This window comes from Peromyscus maniculatus, chromosome 16, assembly GCF_049852395.1.
Source record: "Peromyscus maniculatus bairdii isolate BWxNUB_F1_BW_parent chromosome 16, HU_Pman_BW_mat_3.1, whole genome shotgun sequence".
NCBI classification, from domain to species: domain Eukaryota; kingdom Metazoa; phylum Chordata; class Mammalia; order Rodentia; family Cricetidae; genus Peromyscus; species Peromyscus maniculatus.
Window position 1 is genome coordinate 64,153,651 of NC_134867.1, and position 25,651 is coordinate 64,179,301.

Sequence of the window (25,651 nt, forward strand, 5' to 3'; positions counted from 1 at the left end):
GTGAAGACCCATCCGGAATGTGGGTGGCGGCATCTCATGGATGGGGCCCTGAACTGTATCAAAAAGGAAGAGAGCTGGCTGGACATCGGAGCAGTAAGTGGACAGGGATCCACGCGTTCATCCTTTCTCTGCTCTGGACGCTGGCTCTTATTGTCCTTCATTGACTTCCGCACGATAATGGGCTGTGACCTAGAACTGCAAACTGTAATAGACCTGTTCTTCCCAAAGTTGCTTTTGGTCAGGATGAGTCTTTTATCACAGCAACAGAAATTAAACCAGGACTCCATGAAAGCAGGTGCACATTCTGCCCTGCCCCTCCCCCCACCACACACACTTTCTTTCTTAATGGTCCTTAAAACAAAGCAAACAAAAAGACGCAGAATTCTTAAAGCTTGTGACTAAGTTTATGTTTTAATATGTGAAACAATCAGAGTAAGCTAAGGAGTTATGTTCCAGTGCTGGGCTGGGGAGACGCTTCAGCAGTGAAATACTCGCCTTGTGGGCACAAAGACCAGTTAAATGTCCAGAAACTATGTAAAAACAAACAAACAAACAAACAAACAAAAACCCGTGGTGGTGCGTGCTTTTCATCCTAGCGCTGGGGGACAGAGGTAAGTGGATCTGTGGCTCCCATGACCTGCCAGTCAAGCCTACTTACTGAGCTCAGAGAGACTGTCTTAAACAAGAAAAGAGAATGCCTGAGGAGCACACCAGAAGTAGTTCTCTGCCCTCCACACTCAAGTACACACACACACACACACACACACACACACACACACACACACACCAGTATTTTGACATTCACATCAGCAACTTCCATAAGGAGGTTTGTGTTTCCGCGTTCCCAGTTCATATTTGCCATCTGCCTATGCTGCACTCTATGGACTAGAGTCTCATGAACTTCTAATGAGGCAGACGAGACTTACCAAAACCTGATTCTACCGCTAACCGTGACTTTAGGTAAAGCTTCCTTAAGATCAGTCTCAGAGCCAGTCATAGGTCTGTAATCTTAGCTATTTGTAGAGCTGAGGCAGGAGGCTTTCAAAGTTCAAGACTGGCATGGACATCTTAGACCCGTCTCTAAACAAAAGGTATGGAAAAGTCTTGGAATACAGCACACTGGCGACACACTCGGACACACTTGCAGAGCCTTATGGGAGACCTTAGGTTCAATTCCCAATTTAGACACAGCCAATCCACTTGGTCTCAGAATCCAGCACGCTTTCCCCTGTTCAGGGGCTAACTTGAAGTTCTTGGTGGCCAGAATCCTCAGCTCCATTTCAGAACTGGAAGAAAAGCACTTTCAACTACAGACAAGCCAAGTTTACCATCCATGGGATGAATGTTAAAAACTATGCTAGTGACTGCTGAACTGCAGGTAGCATAGCCTGGAACAGGATCCCAGCTTGCCTCCTCAGGCTCCACCCACCTCGGAGGGGAAGGGAGCCACAGGAAACCACTTCCCATGTTGGTAGCATGCCAGGCAGCCCATGTCCTACTTGCTTCCTGCCCCCCAGGTTGCGGTTCCAGTTTGTGGATACTTGCCCTTGGTCGTCCCCCCCCCTCCCCACCCCCACCCCCAGCCACCTAGCGCTTGCTGAGATGATAAAAAGGAAGCAGATACAGGATCTTTGCCACTTGCCATCAGGGATGGTAAACATCTTGTTAGCGTCCTGTGAGTCACAGGAGGGCTTCTGTAGCTTTCTCAAGCTGTGTCCTTGTTTTGTGCCCTAACTGGGTCTGCGACCCCATCACGCAGTTTGTGAATATGTTCATATTCATAAGCACGACACTCTAATCCAGCATTCCCCACAGCTTGCTTCGTGGAACACCAACCCCAGGAGACAAGAGCCACCAACGTTTCTTGTCAACCACACCAGGGGAGAGCTTGGCTATTAGTGCCACCAGCCAACTGGTTCTGATCCTGCAGGAAGGCTTCGTTTAATTTCCATAGTTATTTGGGCATGGCTTTCTCTCTCTCTCTTTCTTTCACATGTAATATAGCAAGTTTCACAAAGGTTTCTGGGGGTATGTGGCTCAGGTTACATGGTAAAGGATGATGCATTGTCATTTTCGACAATCTCACTGGTCTGCCGGGACACGTAGCTTTCTGAGTACATCCGGGCACAGAGGAAACCCGGCACCTTGTTCTTTCGTTTAGCACACCACACGTCCTTCATGATCTTCGTGAAGTAGTTTCTGAACTTCTGTCCAATAAATGCGTACAGCACAGGGTTGAGGCAACAGTGAAGGAAAGCCAGGACCTCGGCCACGTTCCTGGTGTAGGCGAGGCGTATCTCACCGTGGCAGGTCCGGTTCATCTTGCCCATGTTTACTGAAGTCACGAGGAGGACGACGTTGTGAGGGATCTGGCAAACCAGGAACACGAGAACCACAGCGATCACGACGCGGATGGCTCTGTGCCTTTTAGAATTTTGGGCCTGCACCAAGGTCTTGATAATGAACAGGTAGCAGAACACCATGAACAGCAAAGGGATGAAGAAGCCGAAAAGCAGCTCGAGCCCCAGCCCCAGCAGTTTCCAGGTGATGGGCTCCAAGACAAACTTGTACTGGGGCTCGCAGACCTGTCTGCCCAGCAACTCGTATTTCTCGTTGAAGATAAATGTGGGACTTGAGATGAAGACCGATGTGACCCACACCACCAAACAGATGATCTTACTGTGTGCCAATGTTCTGGATCGTATCCGGAAAGATTTGGTTGCCTGAACGATGGCAATGTACCGGTCCATGCTGATACAGGCCAGGAGCAGCATCCCGCAGTTAAAGTTGACCGCGTAGATGCCTTTCATGAGTTTACACAGTGAGTTGTTGAAAACCCAAGTGCCAGTGGCGTGAGTGACTGCCCAGAATGGCAGAGTGAGGACAAAAAGGATGTCTGTAATGGCCATGTTCAGCAGGTAGACATCAGTCATGGACCTGGTCTTCTTGTAGAAGGCAAAGGTCATCACCACCATAATATTGCCCAGGAGGCCAAAGACACATATTAAGGAGTAGGCAATTGGCATAAATACCCTGGTGAACTCTCTGACCTCTTCCAAGGAGCATTGCAATTCGTCCATAGGCACAGAATAGAAAGTGGGGTCAGAGTAATCATCAGTCGAGGCGTAGGGCTCTGTGGAATTCATTGTCTCCTGGAAAACAATGAACACAGAATTAGTGACGGCACATTTTCAAGCGACCACATTTAGCCAAAATAAAGCAAACCCTCACTTCATGGGTGACGGTCGTTGGTGTCGGGGGGAGGTCCATACCTGGTGTAGAAGGTGAAGTGGGAAGTTCAGCCACACAAACTCACCAGCACAGACGTGAGGAGAGCAGAGGGGAAGCCATGGAGGAGAGAAGGCAGAATGTGCTCAGTCACTCCCTGTTCTGGAACATTCTATCCCACCAGAACATACTGCACTGAATGTTATTTGATGTGAAAACACCCACTTAACAGGATTTCTTGATGCTTTCTGAAGAGCCGGAGAGCAAACACTATGGGCTCTGCAGGCCCCGTGGCTCTGCCTCAGCACCTCGAGCCAGAGTTGGTGGCTTGGAAACAGCCGTAAAGAACATAGAAATGAATGGGCCTAAACAGGCTTGGTTAGCCATAGACTGTGCCTTTCCAATTTCTGAGCTTTTTGACTTAAGAAAAGTCATATCAGAAAAAAAAAATCCACAGCTTTTGAACTGTTCAAGAGTCTTCACCCAACCAGTTAACTATATACAAGAAAATCATATATATATATGTATGAACTCATGATTTGAGGACTGGAGAGGTTGCCCAGTGGTTACGAGCACTCGCTGCCTTTCTGGAGGACCTGGGCTTGATCCCAGCACTACCCATATCAGGTGCTCATAGTCAGTGTGATTCCAGTTCCAGGGGATGTGATGCCCTCTCCTGGCCCAATGCATGTGGCAGAAGCTTCCTGTGATCAATATCATGAGTAGACACAGTCCACATGGATAAAGCCATTATGATTCTACCTAACAAGAAGACTTAAAAACTGAAAGCTGGAAGGCCAGTGCGGTGGTGCATTCCTGTAACCTCAGCACTCAGAAGGCTGAGGCAGGAGGATGGTGAGTTCAAAGCCAGTCTGGGATACACAGTGAAACTATCTTGAAAAAACAAACAAACAAATATCAAAAGATAAATTATGAGAGCAGGCGGGAGGAGGAGAGAGTGGGAGGGAGAGAGGGGGTTAAAAAAACTCACGGGCGGTGGTGGCGCACACCTTTAATCCCAGCACTCGGGAGGCAGAGCCAGGCAGATCTCTGTGAGTTCGAGGCCAACCTGGTCTACAAAGCGAGTTCCAGGAAAGGTGCAAAGCTACACAGAGAAACCCTGTCTCAAAAAATAAAAATAAAAATAAAATTAAACAAACAAAACAAAAACTCACAAAGCATTTATGAACAAGATTTATATGCTGAAAATCCTAATAGCTGAGAGAAAATAAATAGTGTGTAGATTTAGGAGAGGGATGTCAAGAGCAAGGCTGAGTGGTTCTTTATTCAGATACACGCTCCACAAATTGATAGGTATCTACAACATAAACTAAGTCAAAATTCTGGAAGGTTTTCTAAATAGAGAAAGTGGCTAAGTGATTCTGATTCTACAATGAATTCAAGAGAGAATGAAGTTGGAGGATTCATGAGACCCTGTGAGACTTAGGCCACTTCAGTGTCAGGGCAGGTGACATTGATGAAGGAGAAGGAACAGGAATCCGTGGACGGACACAAAGCCCAGAAACGAACCATACCTACATTAAGTAGTCAGCCGATTTTTAAACAAGGTACCGAGGTGACTCTGCAGTGCAAAGATGCCTTGAATTAATGGCGCTGGCACTGGGCCTTATGTGAGAGAGCTGGACATCCTTTCTCCCCTCCCACAGGAAAAGTGAGCTCACATTGGTTGTAGCTCTAGATGCAAGAGCAGAGACAGAGAACATCTAGAGGAAAACACAAGAAATCTTTGTGACCCAAGGAATGGAAGAATTTTCTTACGCAAATTGTGAAAGACGTGTATTGTAAAGTAATAGTAATAAATCATGCTTAATAAGAATTAAAAACATCAGCCGGGCGGTGGTGGTGGTGGTGCATGCCTTTAATCCCAGCACTCGGGAGGCAGAGGCAGGAGGATCTCTGTAAGTTAGAGGCCAGCCTGGACTACTGAGGGAGTTCCAGGAAAGGCACAAAGCTACACAGAGAAACGCTGTCTTGAAAAACCAAAATAAATAAAAATAAAAATATTTGAAATAAAAAAGAATTAAAAACTTCTGCTCTTTGCAAAACACTTCAGAAAATGAAAAAAAAAATATTTGAATCAGAAAATAGCATTTATAAAACCGTATCTATTCACATCCAGAACATACAAGGAATCTCAGCTACTCAGTACCTGGAAGACAACAAAGTATGTGATGGTGAATCTGTACAAAGATGTTGTAGGGAAGCCAAGCCACAGCCTCCCTGAGATGCCACTTAATTCCCACAAGGACGGCCATGGAAGGTGAGGGTGTCAGCAATGACACGGAGCAGCTGCAGATGTCCTGGTTGGGCGCTGGGAATGTAAAGTCAAGCACGTGGACAAAAGTGTGTTCACCTCGTGTGACACTGGCTGTGCACTGGATTTTGCACTGGATTACACTGGCTGTGCACTGGATTACACTGGCTGTGCACTGGCTGTGCACTGGCTGTGCACTGGATGTACACTGGATGTACACTGGCTACGCACTGGATGTACATTGGCTACGCACTGGATGTACATTGGCTATGCACTGGATGTACATTGGCTATGCACTGGATGTACATTGGCTATGCACTGGATTGCACTGGCTATGTACTGGCTGCATGAACCACTAACTGGCTCCTAGCATTCACCCAGGTGGGAGGCAAAAACACTAACTGGAGTTTTTAGAGAAAGTCCTTCTCATAGCTCCAAACCGGGAAGAGCCTGAATGCCCAGGGGCACAGAGTGAATCATGGTGGGCCCACACTCGGTGGAGTGCTACTTGATGTGTGGCCCTGTGTCCATCAAAACCCCTGAACTGTCTTCTTCGATAACTGTGTGTAATTATGGCCCAGTGAAGCTGATTTTAAAATCACTGAATGTTCTTTTATGTAAACAGCCTTGCACCAAAAGTGATAGAGGTCAGGGACCAGTTACAGAAAGCGCACGGGCCGTAGGACTGAGGTGACCCTGAAGGGTGGCATCCGTACCGACTTGGGGAGAGTGGGGGCTACAGGTGGTGGGACCCTCAGAAGGAGGCGTGAAGGCCCAGGGTACTGCAGAGGCTGCCGAGGGGCGGTCTATGGGAAGAACGGCACACCCACCGGGGAGACTAAAGCAGGGCGTGGTCAGCATGGTCCCTTGGCTAGAGGGGCTCGGGCAGAGACAGGACATGGTAATGTCTCCCCATGCCCATTGTGTTGGTGGGGAAAAAATGCTGTAATTAAAGATTATGAGGGTCGGGGCTGGAGAGATGACTCAGAGGTTAAGAGCACTGACTGCTCTTCCAAAGGTCCTGAGTTCAATTCCCAGCAACCACATGGTGGCTCCCAACCATCTGTAGTGAGATCTGGTGCCCTCTTCTGGCCTGAAGGGATATGTGTGGACAGAATGCTGTATACATAATAAATAAATAAATAAATAAATAAATAAATAAATAAATAAATAAATAAATAAAATAAAATAAAGATTATGAGGGTCAGCCAACCGTACTGTACATCAGTGTCCAGCTAGACTACCCGCATAAGCAAAATATTTACCTGCACTATGATAAGTCACATGTTCTGCATTTAAGTAAATTCAGTTCAGTGGAAGTTTTAAAAGTCTTGAGGATGGGCACTGACTCACGGCATAGAACTAACATGAGCCTGAGAGTCAAGAAGGTACCAGGCAAACACAATAGCCCCAAACAATGTCATTCAGACGAATCATACAGAAAACCAGGCCAGCTCCTACTGAAGGGACGGCCGGTGTCAGTCATGGTGGTTCCTCATGGGCAGGAGGATCTGGAATGTGGCCTGCATAGTTCCCAGACCAGGCTGGAGGGCACCACTAGCAGAGGCAGACACTTGTTCAAGTGTATATTATATTCAAGAGACAGTGTCTTCATTTACATTCCTTGATTAGCATGGTGAAACAACTCCCAAGGACCTGTCTCGGGAGAATGCCGTGAGCGTGTTGGGCTAACCCTGTGAAACTCAGAATCATAATGATCTCAGCAGTGCTGGGGTTGGCAATCAGTGCTCTCAGTAAGACAATAACTGTCACGTTGACTTGAACGCCAGACACTCACGGTACCTTGAAATGAATCAGCCTGTCAAACCACGACTGTCACCACAAGAGTGATGCATATCTTTGCTAGGAAATCACACTGGACACAGATTGGCATCTGGGCCACCACAGCACGTAGGGTCCTGAGCATGATCTGCCTCATCATCTCAATCTGTCAGCAGTTAATCCTCTGGAGATGCAACCTATACATTTTCTGTTAGGAGAATTTGTGTGTGATGATAAGGACCTTGGTAAATTCTTTTCTTTTTTCTTTTTCTTTTGGGGAGGGATTGTTTGATTTTTTAAAAATTACTTATTTATTTTTGTTTTATGTACATTGGTGTTCTGCCTACCTGTATGTCTGTGTGAAGGTGTCAGATCTCCTGAAACTTTAATTACAGACAGTCATGAGCTGCCATGTGGGTGCCGAGAATTGAACCCAGGTCCTCTGGAAGAGCAGCCAGTGCTCTTAACCACTGAGCCATCTCTCCAGCCCTCATCGGTGAATTATGGGGGAGAGGTTGAGATAGGGTTTCTCTGTGTAGCCCTGGCTGTCCTGGAATTCTCTCTGTAGACCAGGCTAGCCTCAAACTCAAAGATCCCACCTGCCTCTGCCTCTCGAGTGCTGGAATTAAAGGCATGCGCCAGTACACCCGGCTCCTGCTGGTGAGTTCATTCCTGATGAAATGTTTCTGTCTGTCTGTCCTTTAAAGACATCTAGACAGTCAATCTACCAAGAGGAAAGCTTCTGGAAGGATAGGGCCTACAGCCTGTTTTTCTGTGAACCTACAAACCACAGTCAAGCTACCCACAGCAAGACACCTTCCTGCCTCATCCTCAGGCTCACACTGTTCTCTTTCACATCTGCCCACTCACGGGGTCTTATTTTGGCCTGAATAAATCACATAGAAGACCTATGTCTGTGAACTCATTTTCAATGCGGAATATGGTCATCCTAAGTCAGCAGTTCTCAACCAGGTATGTATAGAAATATTCTAAAGAACAATTGGTATTAAGAGAGTCTCTGAAACCTGCCCCAAATTGTCCTTTGGGGAAACACTTCCGGGGTCCTGTGAGGGGATGGATATGAAGACACCACCTTGCCTGCTTGACTTGAGTAAAGTGTCACTCTTCCTGTCACCCTCTGCCTGCCTTTTGTTGGACTTCCCCCCTTTCCGGGCCGCTGGGGTCTCACGTGGGACGCAGTAGGACGCCTCAGTGTGTGCCAGTACAACATCAAAATGTTAGCACCCGGAGGTCCTTCCTCACCACCAAGTGTGTCTCCGTGAAGTTCATTACGTCTTCAAAACACGAGAGGAAGCAGCTTCTCACTCCTGTTCCCCCCCACACACTCTAAAGTCATTTCCAGATGACAAGAACGCCATCGTCAGGCTGCCTACTCCACGAGGAGAAGGAAGGTGGGGCTATTGTCAGAACCTTCAAAACTTAGTAAAGGGCTTTGCCATGACGCCAGAGAAGAATTTGGAGCCCAGAACCCATGTAAACACTAGGTAGCCATGCAGCTTATCTGTAATTTCAGCCTCCTGAGGTAGAGATGGGATTCTCACAGCAAGCTGGTTAGTGAAACTAACCATACTCCAGGTTTGGTTGAGAAACCCTGCCTCAAAGATTAAGACAGAGCCCCGCAGTGGTGGTGCACACCTTTAATCCCAGCACTCGGGAGGCAGAGCCAAGCGGATCTGTGTGAGTTCGAGGCCAGCCTGGGCTACAGAGCGAGGTCCAGGACAGGCACCAAAAATACACAGAGAAACCCTGTCTTGAAAAAAAAAAAGAGTAAGTTAGAAAAGCAACTGAAGAAGATTCATGCTATTAACCTTGGTCTTGCACACACATGTGCCCACACACGTGAACACACATGTGCACATGTTCCACACACATACACATGAGAAAGAACAGGGTAAAGCTTCACAATGTAGATACAGAAAAAGTGAATGTCACCACTGAGGTATGGAGTCAGTACGAATCCAAGAACATCATGAAGGACTGGGCGGTGGTGGTATCTTTAGTCTCAGGGCTCAGGAGGCGGATCTCTGTGAGTTCGAGGCCAGCCTGGTCTACAGAGTTTAGGACAGCCAGGGCTGTTACACAGAGAAACCCTGTCCCAAACCCCCTCCCCCCACCCCAACCACCAAACAAAAGGACATCATGAAGGAATTTCAGACACCTGGTATAGCATCACCATTTGCCGACAGACAGCCGCCAGGTGGTCCGAAGCCTTCATAGTCATGGTCACAGACCGCAGATAAGGGAAGTGTGACAGACATTGCAAATCTGTGATTAAATCTGAAATTTGAAAGTAATCATGAGAAGGAACTATGGTCTGGGTGCCAGTACAGAGAGATGGATGAGCCACCAGCCGGGCAGCAGTTTGGGTGTGGTGACAATCCGTGTGGAACCTGTTTCCAGGCACACTGGGACAGACCTTGACTGGCATAGCGCCGCCCATCAGGGTCTTCACTAGAGAGTTTCTTCTCGTTCACACAATGAATAAGAACAAAGAGAGGAGGTAAATGCACTGTGTTGGAAAAGCTAGAAGATAATAAAGAGGATGACCCAGGTCCTCAAGATCAGCAAGTGCTCTTAACAACCGACCCATCTCTCCCGCCCGGCCCCGCCCCTGCACTTGCATTTATTTAAATAGTCAACAGCTCAGATGAAAAATCCAAGTTCCAAAAGAGCATAACATTGGCGTTTATTTGATAGGAGGTTCACCAAGCCTGCTGAGCGGCCCCCACCAGGCACAGCTGTCTAGCTGCTGTGACTGTCCCCGTCCACTTCAGTCACTCAGCCTTCGGAGCCAACGGTCCGACACACCGACAGCACCGTGCTCAGCGCTCCAAAGATGTCTGCTCCCTAATCTCTGGCAAAAGGGACTGTGCAGACATGATTCAGTGTGGATGAGGAGCCACACGGGGCAGATAGAGTTGAAAGTACTTGGCCCTCAAGACTCTCTCGCCCAAGGCAAGGGAAGAGATGGAGGTTTGGGAGGGAAGCATCTATCGCTGCTCATGTTGAAGGCAGCTGAGGAACCACAAGCCAAGCGGGTTCCTTGAAGAGGCTGGCAAGTGCCCTCTCTGACGGCTGTTGTAAAAATAGGAATCTGGGTCCTGCCCAGGCACTGAGGTCTGCCCACAACTAGAGGGATCAATCACAGATTCCCCCCTTTAGAGGCCCAGAAGAGAAGGTGGCACTGTGCCCACCTGCCCTGCAGCTGAGGTTGGTGTCAGATCGCTGGCTGCAGAACTGGAAGCCAGGAAGCTCAGCCATGTGAACTGCCGACTCGGTGGTGATGGTGAGACCCAGAGAGAGCTCAGCAAAAGCAACATTTGCTTAACTTTTAGCAAAAAAGCCACAGAAACCACCAGGCTCAGAATGAGGTCAGTGCCCATCTCTGCACCCGGCTCTAGCCAGTGTAACACAGTGGTTAGGGCTTGGGAGAGGGGCTTAGGGATCCTTGGTGATCGAACAAGCACAGTGAGGTGCTGTTTAGCTTCAGAAGTGGAGGGTCAGCTAGAAAGGACACCCATCGTGGCTTGGGAGATTGTGACTTGAAAGAGGGACGTCTACTCTGCCCTAAAGTCGGACTCTGCTTGGGAGTAGAGGTGACGTGAGTGCCAGGAAGAATGTCAGATGGTTCAACAACAGCACAGGTGCCCTTGGGACATGGTGACCACTGCCGCCTTGAGTGGGGGAGTTGAACGCAGGATGGATTGGACCTCTTGGGCCAGGAGCCCTCGGCTGCAGGAGATGGGTGAGCATGAGATGTAGCTACAGGTGCCGTGAGACCCAGAAGTCCTATCACAGATGCTTGCCAATAGGGTATACCCACAAGCCTAGACTGCTTGCTGCCTATGTGCCTGGAGTTCATGGGTGACCTGAGCGAGGTCTCTTGGAGACAGGAGAGTTACACAGCATCTACTATCTAGTGAGGAGTGGATGTACCAGGGGTCTTGAGAAGAGCATGTGCACACACAGTGCTTTCCATTACTCTGTGACCACACTCATTCCCAGTCAGCTGTGCCTGGGGGCTTTGGCCCTGCTCTGGGGAAAGGACTGCTTCCTCTGCCAAGTGCCCGCTGCTGGCCGTGGGCCACTGGGAAACCTGCTGCCAGGTGAGGCCCCTAGGTCCTCTGGATGTGTGCTTTCTCCCTTTCAAGTTGCAAAGGCCCAGTTTTCTAGGAATCTCACCAGAAACCTCATTCACGTGGGAAGGACATGTACTCAGCTCTTGGTGCAGCCCTAGTGATTCCTGGCTTAACTTCATCACATGGTAACTCCATCCAAGGAATCTCCATTCACCCCGTAATCTCACATATCAAAAGAAGCGGGGGGGGGGGGGGGGGTGTCTTAGCAGGCTTTTGAGATATACCTTGAGGGCCACCAAAATGGTACATGTGGCTAATGCTGAGACATTAAGTAAGACCCACAGTTGGTGTCTTACTCTCCACGATTCATAGAGAAGCCCCCACCCATGCCCTCAGTGTATCTCACTTTTTTCCCCAAGTGCCTTCTTTCCCCTAACCCCTGTGCCTGAAGTCTGTTTTAAGATAACTTTAATAAAAAGCTATTTCAGACCAGCTATGCCTGAAATTCTTTTCTGTATCAAACCCCTAAAACTTGATTTGGCATGTGTTGAGGTCCCCAAAAGATTATGGGAGCTCCTCGGGGTGCTGAGGGTGAGACATCATGGATCTGGGTCCCTGTCCCATCACCACTGACAAACCTCCTGCCCCTGGGACCTTTTCAGCCCGTGATCTCTGCAGGGTACTTTGGAAAATGCAGAGGACCTGAAAAAGGCAGGCCCAGGGGCTCCCAGGAGCCTGTCCCTGGGCCACGCCACGCCACGCCACGCCAGACTGCAGTGGCTTGTGGTCTCTGCAGCGCTGTTCTACCTGGTTTGGAAGGGGTGGTGTCACAAGTCACAGTGACACGGTGACCCCTGTTACATCACATCCAAGTGGATCCTGTCTCTCGAAACTGTGAAAACCAAGCACTCCCCAAGCTGTGCTCTGTCCCTTCACTGGCTTTAGAAGCCAGCTCCTGGTCAGCACGGCTTTGCATGGCTTTTCTCCTCTTCCAGAGGCACTGTCTCCCTCTCTCTGCTCTCTTCTCTCTTTCCTCCCAGCACCCAATCTTTCACGTCTATGGTTTGAAACCACATAGGCACACTACCACTTCCCTCATGGCCTCGGCCAACTCTGCTTCCACCTCTGGGTTCTAACATTTCAGAGGTAATTCTTTTAATCACATAGAAAAAGAAACCACTATTTTAGGGAAAATTTAATACTAGTAATGCTTTCAACACAGTATAAAACTAATCTTTTATGTACCATGATACGATCTCCTAGAGACATTTCACTGTGTGCACTGTGCCAAGGAAAGTGTTTCTGAAGGTGATACGCATCTCACTGTCATGATAGTTAGTGCCTTCGCTGGTGCCAGACAGTCAATGGTAAGCCTGGGAGAGTGGCTGCAACTGGCTTTGAGATGGGACAGAGACAGGCAGCCCCCCCCTACACACACACACACACACACACACACACACACACACACACACACACACACAGAGAGAGAGAGAGAGAGAGAGAGAGAGAGATTTTATGCATGTGCCCAGATGTGTATGTGTGTGCATGTCTGTTAAGTGTGTATGTGTGTATGTGCATATGTGTAGATGCATTGATGTCCATGTGTAGGTATGTAGGTATGGATAGTTGTGTATACATGCACGTATCTATATGCATGTGTCTATAGGCCTGCATGTGTTGTTGCTGAATGAGCATTTCTGATGGTATGTATGGGTGTGTGCATGTCTGAGTTTATGTGTGCATATACACATATATGCATGCGTGGTATATACTGTCTTAGGTGTGTATGAATGAGTGTGTATGCAGATGTTTACAGAAGAGTATGTTTGGACAAGGCGTGTGTGCGTGTGTGTGTGTGTGTGTGTGTGTGTGTGTGCAGCTGTGTGTGTGTGCAGCTGTGTGTGTGTGCAGCTGTGTGTGTATGCAGCTGTGTGTGTGCAGCTGTGTGTGTGTGCAGCTGTGTGTGTGTGCAGCTGTGTGTGTGTGCAGCTGTGTGTGTACAGCTGTGTGTGTGTACAGCTGTGTGTGTGTGCAGCTGTGTGTGTGCAGCTGTGTGTGTGTGTGTGTGCGCGCAGCTGTGTGTGTGCAGCTGTGTGTGTGTGCAGCTGTGTGTGTGTGCAGCTGTGTGTGTGCAGCTGTGTGTGTGTGCAGCTGTGTGTGTGTGCAGCTGTGTGTGTGTGCAGCTGTGTGTGTGCAGCTGTGTGTGTGTGCAGCTGTGTGTGTGTGCAGCTGTGTGTGTAGGCTGTAAATCAAGTTCCAGACACGTGCTGGGCACTGAGATCACTCCTGGAACAGACAGCATGCCAGTGTCCTAGCAGACAGCCACAGCCCACCTGGACTCGGAGCAGTGCTGAACTCCCCCATTGCCTGCCACCCAACATCTGGGTCACTTTGCCAGGCAGTTCCCACAAGACCGTCAACAATGCCTTTAGTGAAAGCTTCTTCCATCAAGCGTTCTCTCACTGCTAGGTTTAGTACGTTTTAAGTTCACAGCAATCACAGGCACGCCGGCTTCTCCCCTCTGTCGACCTCAGTGCAGCTGAAATGCTACCCAGCTTCCTTCTGCTTTTGAGCTGGTGGGTAGGAAGAACCCAGAAGGTATTTTCCAGTGATTTGCTTTCGGGTTTGGCAGCTCACTTTTATACTGTATTTTGTTGTTGTTCGCTTTGTTTTTAGAGGCCAGGTCTCACTATTTGACATATGGTGGAGCTGTACCCATAATCCTTTTTTTAATCTACTGAATTCTGGGAACACAGTCTGGTTCTATATACACAGCTGATATTTCCTTATTTCTTGGCAGGAATTAAATCTTTAAGCATTTCAAGAGTAGCTGTGATGCAGACTTTGTGTCTGTTCCGTATTTAGGGTGCTGGTCTCTACAATGCTGCACCCACAGCTTTGCATTGCCTACATCTCTTGTGGCTCTGTGTCTTAACTTAGTGCTTGGCTTCTCAAAATCTCTCTGTGTACTGAGTTAAATAAAGAATTGCATTTTTAGGGGTCCAGAGGATGACTCTGTTATTAAGAGCAAGGACTGCTCTTGCAAAAGACTAGAGTCTGTTCCCAGCACGCACGGTTGGTAGCTCCCGACCATTTGTAACTCCAACTTCAGTGGGCTCTGATACTTTTGACCTCCTTGGACATTTAGATGAATTTGTTCATATCCCCACCCAGACACACACATGTACACATAATGAAAAATAAATAATAACTCTTAAAGAGGACTGGAGAGATGGCTCAGAGGTTGAGAGCATTGGCTGCTCTTCCAGAGGTCCTGAGTTCAATTCCCAGCAACCATATGGTGGCTCACAGCCATCTGTCATGAGATCTGGTGCCCTCTTCTGGCTTGTAGACAGAACACTGTATACACAATAAAGAAATAGATTTTTAAAAAGCCTAAAGGAAAGCGTTCCGTCGCTAGGACTGGGTGCAGCTAGGGTAGTGCAGCTGCCTGGCATTCTTGGGGCCCCTGCTTCACTCCTGGCACCACAGAAACAGTAGCCTGAGCTTGGTGGCAGAGGGCTGTGAGCCTCCGTACTCAGGAGGGTGAGGCAGGAGAATGGCAAGGTCAATGCCTGGGTCATGATGTGAAGTTTAAATCAAGTTACACACCCTGGTGAGACCTTGTCTAGAATCAAAAGTAAAACTGTATCTAGGAATAAAGCTCAGTGGTAGAGTGCTTGTCTAGCATGCACAATATCCCAGATTCAATTCCTACTAACACACACACACACACACACACACACACACACACACACACACACGTACACAGAGACACACAGATACAGACATACACACAGACACATACATACAGATATACACACAGAGACATACACACAGAGACACAGACACACACAAACACACATAGGCACACACACAGACACACACACTCAGAGACACAGACACACACAAACACATACACACACACACACACACACATACACGTACACAGAGACACACAGATACAGACATACACACAGACACATACATACAGATATACACACAGAGACATACACACAGAGACACAGACACACACAAACACACATAGGCACACACACAGACACACACACTCAGAGACACAGACACACACAAACACATACACACACACACACACACACACACACACACACACACACACACACACACACTTTCTTGCTAGACTGAAGTTTCTCATATATTTCCCAAAGAAAGAAGTAGTGACCAACCATCTCCAGACCTCTGGTGTGAGGTGGAGAGAAGCAAGCCTCCCGGTGAGCCCTGCAGAAAGAGCTGCTTTCTGGAAAACATGCTCCTCTCTCCTAAACCCACAAGAACTGGTACAAAACAAAGTTGTAAGAACTTATTATGTGGAAGCTTGGTTGGCATGCCCACATCCCATAGGAAACTATCCCTTCCAGACATCTCCACCACAGGTGAGAATGTCTGAGAAGCTAAGACATGTCTGAAAAAAAATTGGGAAGGGCTGCATGCTCACCCCAGGAAATGCTGATCTCCAATGTGGATTGGCCAGCTACCCCCGCCTCAGTGGTTGTCCACGCTCCAGCCTTAGCAGTGCGAAAACCATTCTGTCACCAGATGCGACCAGCAGAGATCATTAAGAGAAGAGACGCTAGGACTGTCAGAAGAAAGTCACCGAGTCGCTACTTCCTATTTAAAAGCAACGCCTATCTGCCTGGATGCAAATGGTTAACCATGTACATCCTGTAGTCTGTAAAAGAATTATTTACCATCATCATCATCATCATCACCATCATCACCATCACCATCATCACATTGCTATCACCACTACTGTCAATCACCACCACCCTAATCTGACTTGGAGTCAGACCAGGGCAAAGTGGAGAAGAACTTGGTTTTGTGGTTTCTTAAAGAAGAGAGTCTTTGTGCTGTTTTCTAGGTGAGGTGTTGGGGTGTGAATCCACCCGGGGACAATGTGAGCATTTGCAGTGTTCCGAGTGGCTGAAGTCAGGGTCTGGAGCTTTGGTTCTGCCCTGCTCTACCCCAGAAGTCCTGCAGGCACAAGAAGGATGCTGTCCCAGACCACGGCCAGATCCACAGTAGTTCCTACCTCAAGCACTGAAGAGAATGGGAGGGCTGTGAGACGGGGTACAGAAGACAGAGACGGGGGAAAGCAGGCTTCGGGGATCCTAGCTTCCACTCCTGTGCAGTAAGACCGAAAGCGGGGATCCCTTAAGTAGTGCTCCTTACCTCCATGAGATGGCTGGTGAGGGTTACCATGACTACCCTGTCCTTAGCCAGATCCCCGGGAAGCAACAGGTGGGGACTCACTTAAGAAACTCACTTGTAGGTTGGTGCAAGTGTTTGAACTGTAGCTAGTTCCTCTGAATTGAGACACTCCCTGCGGGAGAGAGGCTCGAAAGAGTCCAAAAGTAAACAAAATTTACAAGGTTGAGGAAACTCCTTAACTGTACAAGATCCACAGGGACCCTCCCCAAGGTTATATACGCAGTGGCAATTGCTGGAGAGAGGAGACTTTGTGCCAGGAGCTCCAAGGATGCAGCTATCATTCATTGTCATCAACGCCAGGGTGGGGTTCCAGGATGCAGCTTACCTTTGAGTCACCCCCTTTCTGTGTGTGAGTGTTTTGCTCTGTGTACCGCGTGTACGTAGTGCTGGTACTCAAAGAGGTCAGAAGAAGGCGTCAGATTTCCTGGAACTGAGGCTGTGGATGTGTGTGAGCTGCCATGTGGATACTGGGAATCAAACCCGGGTCCTCTGCAAGAACAAGTGCTCCTAACCACTGAGCCATCTCTCCAGCTCCATGGCATAATGTTGGGAGAATTCCCACAGAGCCACAGCTGGTTTGGCTCCAGAGTGTTAGCACCCAGCTTTAATCTGGCTTTTGCGATCGCTGTCTTTGTTTCCCAGGTATCCTCTATGTGAATTTTGTCTGAGAGCTTTCTGAAGGTGCACAGCCAAATGCAAATTTGGTTGAGGGAGAACCCGGAACGCCGCAGGTATTTCTCAACTGAGAATTTGCATTTGGCACTGTCCCTTTGGGGAGCTTAGGTGAGGGGTGTTGGGGTACAGAGATTAACTTGCTAAAAGGTGTGTATTGGAGAACAATAAAATGGCCCTTTGCTAAACTAGAGTGGACCAGCGGTAGAGATGGATCCTCCCTGCAGCTGGGAAAGGCTAGAACATCCTTGGGGTGCCTCTGTGTCTTGATTCCATGGACCCATGTGAACCTGCACCCGCACCCGATATACAGTAGTGTAAAGAGATGTTTCTTCATGTCTCCAGTGGTTTCAATACTAGAGGAGCACTGAATCACAGTATCGTGAAGTCGTTCACACTTTGGCGGCCAGGAAGCAAGTCCCAAGAAATGCTGAATGCAACTCAGAGGAGACACAGTGGTCAACCCCGAGCAGGGCTGACTGGTCCCCATTCTCACTTCCTAGAGGGGCTGACCACATCGTCTCATAGCCCAGCCCGACTGGCTCAGGCTGGATACACTTTGTTTTGCACCTTTCTGCTCCACAGAATCCTGAACTCAGCTGGTCCCAAAACTTGAGTGTGACAGGAAAACTGAACCTGCCCTGCACCGTTCCTCCAGGGACCCGGCCGTCACAATGGGATCCTCGTCCAGCCAGCATCCTGCCAGCACCGTCCAGCTTCCCCACCAAAGTTTCCACGGCTCTGCCCCCTGCCTTTGGCTCTACATGGGACCCTGTGACCACTGCTGTCCCTGTTCTTGGGACAGACGCCTCCTTCCCGAGTCCTGCTACCCTGTTCTATGGAAGAGCCTGGGATTTCCCGTGGTTCCAAGTGGCCTGGGCCTCTTGCCTGTGGGAGGGAGGCCTGTGCTGTGGCAGTATCTTCCCATGCCTAGAACCATCACCTCCAGAAAGGAAGGAAGGAAAGCTAAAAACACCTCCTTCTGGTCTCATTCATCTCAAGCCTCCAGGGCCCCTTGGCTTCTGCTTCTTTCTGGGGTAGAAGCTGGTATGAGTACCCACCAGGGGGTTCACATCAGGGGGTTCACACTAGAGAAGTTCACTGGCCACACAGAGAAAGAAGCTGGTGTGAGTACCCACCAGGGGGTTCACTGGCCACACAGAGGAAGAAGCTGGACTTCTAAGATGCTTGGGGATACATGTGGCTGGCCTGGCCTTTCTACCCACTGCTCCTTTCTTTCTTTCTTTCTTTCTTTCTTTCTTTCTTTCTTTCTTTCTTTCTTTCTTTCTTTCTTTCTTTCTTTCTTTCTTTCTTCCTTCCTTCCTTCCTTCCTTCCTTCCTTCCTTCCTTCCTTCCTTCCTTCCTCTTTTTTTTTTTGGTTTTTCAAGACAGTTTCTCTGTGTAGCTTTGCGCCTTTCCTGGAACTCACTCTGTAGCCCAGGCTGGCCTCGAACTCACAGGGGTCCACCTGACTCTGCCTCCCAAGTGCTGGGACTAAAGGCGTGTGCCACCACTGCCCGACTTTCTCACTCCTTTCACGACCTTGCCTGTCATGAAGATGAGGAGAGTCTGACTCTGTAGCCCTGACTGTCCTGGAATTCACTGTAGACCAGGCTGGCCTTGAACTCAGAGATTTACCTCCCTCTGCCTCCTGAGTGCTGGGATTAAAGCTAGAAAGCAAATCTCTTACAGAGAACTAGCCCCAGAAATGACTCGCCTGAAAAAAAATAAAAATCAATATAACAGATTTAACCCTGTTAAGGACCAAAAAAGAATACTAAACAGAAGTCCTGCATGTTGGGCCAAAGCACTGTGGGTGAGTCACTCCAAAGGCTTCGGACTCATCTTCCTTCCCTGGAGGCAGGGATCCAGAACTGAACTTTGGAGAGGCTAGAGGGGAAAGACCCTCAGGGCCTGCTCTGACCTGCCTTCTCCACCCAGGGGAGTAAAGGGAACCACAGAATATCCTCCCTCTGCCTTCCGGGGCTCTCAGGCCACACCGGATGGCCTCCATTCAGGTGGCCACTGTTGCCTGGCCTTTGCCGTTGTTACAGAGCTCTGCTCTCCCAGACTCTGCGGGGTTTTGTGTGGTCTCTGTCCCAACATCCCTTCCACATCTCAAAGCAAAATCCAAATTATTACACGTCACCCCGAGAACACTTCAGTGCGTTTGTTTTTATCCGGGAACACCCCATGCCCAAGCCTCACCCACAGATGTGAAAAGACACCGCCTCTGCACCGACATTGTGGGGTACACAGAAAGTAAGCCCACACTTTCCAGTCTGAACGGGACACAGTCAACACGGAAGTTTCATTTAGAACAAGATCCAGAGGCAGCTGGCTAAGGTGAGGCCTCAGCCACCAGGCGCTGTTTGAGCATCCACCTTCCGGCAAGCAGAGGCGGACAGGAGTGTCACGTGAGGTTCTTGGGCGGAGGAGAACAAAGTCCGTGGGAATGCAGAGTCTTGGGCACGCCCGACCTGACTAGGCTCCTCCCAAAGCCACACACCGGTTTTGTTTTAAGCCTGCCACTCCATGGGTGAAGGAAGGAGGACATTTGTAAAGAATCAGAGGGACCAGGGGGCCCAGACACAGCTTTGCAGTTATAACTGAGTCCCATGAGGGGTTACAGGAAGCGAGGGGATTCAGAGAGAGAGAGAGAGAGAGAGAGAGAGAGAGAGAGAGAGAGAGAGAGAGAGAGAGAGAGAGAGATGCAGAGACAATGAGGCCCAGAGAGGTGACGACTGAGGCCAAAGTGTAAATCGAAGCGAGGGAGAGAAACCTAATTAGTATCCAGAAGTTCAGGTCACTGAAAAAAATCAATGCAGGGCGACTGGGGGGCAGGGGCAAGAGAGGAAAGTGGATGAGGGACATCTGCGTGGTGGAGATTCTCATGAAAACTCACTGTGTGTCTAATAGCTCATGCTCAGCAGCCAGAGAATCACCTCTTGGTATGAGTGTGCGGGAGGAAGCTGTACTCCAGGGAGGGAGTGAACACTGAAGCTGCCTACAACAGCTGGAGAGAGGTCTGAAGATTGGCCGAGACTCAAACGGGAGGATGGCTTACGGAGGCAGAAAGCACAATTCCTAAGGGGCAGCATCGACACCACCTCCCACCCTTCACGTGGTCTCCCAATCTCCCTTCCCACTTCAGCCCCAGCTGCGGAGGACAGAGATGTAGACACTGTCCAGGAAAGTCAGACAGAGACATGGGAGACAGAGAGGCAGAGACCATGGGGCATGGGGAGCAGAGCTCACGAGACCTTGGGGGACAGGGGCTTCAGAGAGCATGGAGATAGGGATTGCAGAGACCACAGAGGTTAGGCATTCAGAGACCTGGAGCTAAAGTTGCAGAGATCACGGAGCTTGGGGATGGGCACAGAGGAGACTGTAGGGGACGAAGGGAAAGAGATGATAGAGGATGAGGGATGTAGAGGCTGTGGCAGAGAGGGATCCAGAAACAGTGGGAAATGGTGATAAAGAGACCGGGAGGGAAGGAGACGAAGTGACCATGGAGAATGGACACATGGAGTCCACGGGGCAACCAAAGGCCTCACTAACCCCTGATGGACAGCTCATCCAACGGGAGTCAACCCTTAACCAATAAGAATGGTTCAACTTTTCTTGGCCACTTGGCCCTCCTGGCTCTTGTGGAAGCTGGCCTCAGAGTGACTACACCCTGTGGCTCTCCTGGGGTGTGTAAAGTTCAGTGTCAACGCCAAGCTGGAAAGGGGTCCCTGTGCCCTCACAGAGGTATTGGTAGTGAGGACTGGGATACAGGTGCTCTGTTCCTCTGCAGGTGAGGATCCACTCGGGGGAGGAGGGAGGGACACCAGGAGGTCAGACACTGTGTAGTGGGGTGGCAACCAAGGGGGAGAGTGTGACTGTCCTGGGTGTGGAGGGCAGTCCAATTCCCCATTGCACCGTGGGAAAGCATGGACCGGTTAGGGTTCCCTTCGGATGGGAAAAGGCACATCTCCTGACACCCAGAAATAGAAGGCAACCTTTCCTCCTGTCCACTGCCAGAGGGGATACAGCGCAATCAAACCTGCAGTGTTCTGAAGGGGAGGTGGATAGGCCTGGAAACGGAAGTGCTGGAGGCCAGCTGTGGGGAAGGGGCCGGCCCCTGTGAAAGGCTGCGGTGCCCACAGGGCAGGCAGGAAGCCTCCAGGGGCACCAGGAGAGTTTGGCATCCTTTCTTCTGAATACCTGTGACAACTCCACTTCTGCGGGCACGTGCCGAGAACCTGGAGAGACGTGTGCTTGCGGTCGACGTCCTGCACGGGCCCCAATCTGGTCACTCCTTTCTAACCCTGGACTCCCCCAAACCAATCAGAGTTGGTCGCTCTTTATTGAACAGGACCTTCTGATTTGATTTCGTGGAAATACCGGCACCTTTGAACATGCTCTTTGAGGTCCTGGAATTAAACTACTCTGGCGGTAGTGTCCAGCACACGGCTTTATGCTCATCCAAGTGTGTGAATGAAGGTGGACACTGACAAGCCACACCCAGAAGGTGGCTAGCAGCCCGGGGGTAAACACTTAGAACTACAATGGAGTGTTTGGGGTGGTCTAGAAACTTAGGGGCAGCTTCGTGTCTATATCTCCACTTCCGTTACGTTCCTGGATGAGACTAATCAGCCGCACAGTGAGCTGAGTGTCAGAACAGTGAGAGGCCACCCACTGCTGGAAACAGTACTTGGTCACCCGTCAGCCCCACTTAGGAAAGTTAGCTGAGCGAAAGGCCTGGGGCCTGCCCTGGTTTATCCTGACCCAGATTTAGGGCCTTCGACTCCATTCCCCTGGCTGGGAAAGGCCACACTGACTAACAGAGAAGGGCCTTGCTCGCTTCTGTGTTTGAGGGCAAAAACGTAACAGCAGCAGCCATGGCTGCGACCAAAGATTGAAGATCCCGTTGACTGAGAATTTTATACCAGTGAGGGCTACCCCGGTGGGCCTGTGAATGCATTTCCATGGTGCTGGCACCAAAGTGCAGGCAGGCCTGGAGAGGAGCAGGGACCTCTGTGCCTGCTCCTCCATCCCTACTCCCTCTCGTCCCATCAGGCCGAGTGACAGCCACTTGAGCACACTGTGACAAATCATCAGATACCCTGCTGACTCCTACAGCAGAGCTACCGGCCTAGGACCCCAGAGCCAGGTGGTGGGGAGGATGGCGAAGGTCAGTCCTTCCATCCTGAGCTCCACGGAAGAGAAGGGACTGGAAGGAAGCACAGAAGTGGCCTCAGGGGCGGCCTGCCCACACTGAATGCTTGGTTCTCTTGTCCCCGGGGCTGTGGGGAGCCGTTCTTAGCAGAGCGGCTGTTTGCCGCTGTGGTTAGTCTGCCCAGCCCTACCCTGGTCCTGGCTGGCTCTCCTGCCCCACCCACACACACCTCTGGTTTTTAAGATATAAACCGCTTCTTCCACCCCCCTTTTTTCCTTCCTTGGTTTCCCCTCTCTGCTTCGTCATCTGTAGGCTTTTTACTTCTTGTCAAATAGAAACATTTTAACAAGTAAAAGATGTGTGGTTGGCAGGCAGCAGGCATTCGCTCCTCTTGGGCGAAGTCTTCTTTACCTTTTGTTTTCTTCGAGATGAGGCTTCCCTCCCACTCGCTGGGTGACTGAGGATGACTTTCTGACCCTCCTGCCTCCATCTCCTGAGTGCCCGGATTACAGGTGTGGGCCACCATTGCCTGTCTTGTGCGGTGCTGGGGGTCAAACCCAGAGCCTCTGCCCAGTCCTTCTTTAGGTTCTGAATGCAGTTTCTTCCCGTCGTCTCTACTAAGGTCTGAACCACTCACTGGGAGCTTGCTGTATTACATGTGGCAACCGCAGTGATGGCTGTTGGTATCTACCTCCTCCTGGAGACATCTATTCCTACCTCGCTTTCAGGGACCGCTACCCATCTTGAGCATCTCACACATTTACCATGAGACTCCAAAGGAGAAAGCCAGGCTGTAACACAACACCTGATACAGCTCCTGGTCATGTTCCACTAAGATCTCATCTTCCAGCCTTGTCTCTCGCCTTCCTTGGCTTTCTGCTGAGTGGCAAATGAAGACTCTTCAAACTCACAGGCCTGGGAGTCTGACTCAGTGGCCCTGTGAGAACTGCATGGAGCTTGCGTGACTGTGTTAGTGATTTCCATCGGCCTTTGCTGGTAACTCAAGGTCTATCTGCTACATTGGTTGGCATTCCTATTCACTCTCTGCTTTTAGAAGTTCCAGGCCTGGGAAACTTCCAGACAGTCCTATTTATCAGAACTGGGTCTAAAATAAGAGTCAGTGTATTTGAAGGCACACCTGAGAGTCTCCCCTGGGAGAAGCACCCAGGCTGAGGGCAGGGGCTTGCGGTATCTATTTTGGCTATGGTCTCTTTTTCTGCTCATTTCCTCTTTTGGGGACTGACTTAGAGGATATTATTAGAGAGGAGATCTCCAGGTAAGTCAGGGCTCAGGAGGCCTAAGGCACTTAGTGGAAAACAGCCAGGGAAAGCACAGAGCTCCAGTGCCGTCGTATTCACAGCACGACAGCGTCTTTAAATGACACCCATTAACCCACAGCACCTCAAAACCCGCTGTTTGTCACTTTCACTTGGGAGTCGATGCTATCGGAAGAATGTGTTCCGACCAATTGTGGCATCCCGCATTCCCCTGAGCGGGGGCGCGGATGGTCCTCGGTGGATCTGTGCACTCCCCTTGGTGGGTTCCAGGCTCACCGGCCGCTTCCTCCACCATTCTTAGCTGTCTGTCCCCCTGTCCTGGCCCTGTTCCTCTGCCTCAACTCTTCCCTGCTCTCCAGGGTCTATTTCCTTTGCCCAGCCTCACCCAGTTTAGGTAGGGCCACCCTGCAGCCGACTCTGCTGCCCAGTGAAGCCTCGGGGGACAAAGACACTGGAGCTGGTTTGGGTTTGTGGAATCTGTATTTCCTCTCCCCTGTTATGGCATTAGAGAGGAATGCTTCTCCAAAGGTGGTCTTTGGAATCAGGTCCTATGCAAATGTTCCCATGCCTCTTTGCCAAGCACTGGCCGCCTTGTAGTAGGGCTGTAATGAGTTAAATGTTGCATTCAAGGGCTCAGCTGGGAGAGTGCTTGCCTCGTCTACACGAAGGACTGGGTTCAATCCCCAGCAGCACATAAACCTGGTGCGGTGGTGTATGCCAGTGATCTCAGCACTCAGGAGATGGTGGCATGAAGATCAAGGCTATCCTTGGCTACACAGCAAGATCAAGCCCAGCCTGGGAACTATGAGACCTTGTCTCAAAATCAACCAGGTGAGAAAATGCCATATTCTATCATCATCTTATGAGATAGAAAGGGAAGAGACCCTGACAAAATGGGTCAGACTCAGACTCCGTCCATACTGCACCCGAGGTCACGACTCCTTCTCCCCAACCCTAGACATGGTTGAAGTGACATTAAATGATAGATACTAAGCGCCTTACTCATGGTACTCAAAAGACTGCCAAAGTGAGCACCCGTCCTCTGTCTCTACAGGACCGAAGGACCCCAAGCTCATAAGCATCCCATTAACACAAGACTCGGCAATCTGGCCAAGTAGCATCCTTCTTCCCTCAGAGCCTGATCTTTACAAGGACAGCAGAAACACAGTGCTTCCCAAAGTCCAAGACGAAGCAAAACTTACCAGCAGCGTTGCCGACCCACAAACCAGCTGCTGCGGGTTTTTTCTTCAATTTCAGATTTCTTAGACCTTTGCTTCCTCTCACAGGTGTGGAGGCCCCGGCCCCAGTCACAGCGGATTGAAAGTGATGACTTCAAGCCGCAGGTGGCTGGAAGGGTGTCCGTCCTTGCTGTCCTGCTCGGGGCTCGGGGCTCGGGGCTCGGCTCCTCGAGGGAGTGTGGCTGGGTCTTCACCCTCGAGGGGGTGGGTGGCGAGCTGCCTTACCACAAATGTCTGTCTTCAACACGCTGCGGACCATATGAAGGTAGCGAAGGTGGAGGCAGGAAGACACCTTATGTAACTAGGTCAATGATTTCATTGTGAGATGCAAATTTTTTTTTTGTTTCAGAATTATTAGTCTGTGGAATGCTTCTTGATTCTTGGAAATTACTTATCAGGTAGATGATTGTAAACTTCTCTGAAAAGGGGTCCTGTCCACCCACTGGACCACAGTCAGCTGCCCACATTTTTGCTCTTGAAGGAAGGAAGTCTAAAAACCTCAGCAAGTGTCTGCGAGGCTACACATCCCCCAGGACAGTCCTTGTTTGGGCCTTGGTGGAAAACACCAGTGATTTCTGGTAGGCAAGGTGGGTGACGGCAACCCAGGACTCTGGTACTCACATCTCTCCTGTCCTTGTGAGTCTTAGTAATACTATTAAAGGCCTCTA

At 49.8% G+C, this 25,651-nt stretch overlaps 1 protein-coding gene across 2 annotated transcripts; it reads right to left on the bottom strand.

Moving 5' to 3' along the window:
- Nucleotides 1-1,592: 1,592 nt before the first annotated feature.
- On the bottom strand, nt 1,593-25,134 carry Ccr6 (C-C motif chemokine receptor 6). 2 transcript variants are annotated; one of them, XM_015994819.3, is made up of 2 exons: nt 24,948-25,134; nt 1,593-3,152 (listed from the first exon to the last, which is right to left on the bottom strand). In XM_015994819.3, the coding sequence occupies exon 2, from the start codon at nt 3,144-3,146 to the stop codon at nt 2,043-2,045; it is 1,104 nt and encodes a 367-aa protein (XP_015850305.1). In that variant the 5' UTR covers nt 3,147-3,152; nt 24,948-25,134; the 3' UTR covers nt 1,593-2,042. The 2 variants fall into 2 exon arrangements, with proteins under 2 accessions (XP_015850305.1, XP_076409016.1); XM_076552901.1 differs by lacking the exon at nt 24,948-25,134 and adding an exon at nt 15,860-16,287.
- Nucleotides 25,135-25,651: the final 517 nt, after the last annotated feature.

Bases quoted from the DNA above. Each gene is read 5' to 3' on its own strand.
- Ccr6 (XM_015994819.3), bottom strand. From the start codon at position 3,146: ATGAATTCCACAGAGCCCTACGCCTCGACTGATGATTACTCTGACCCC.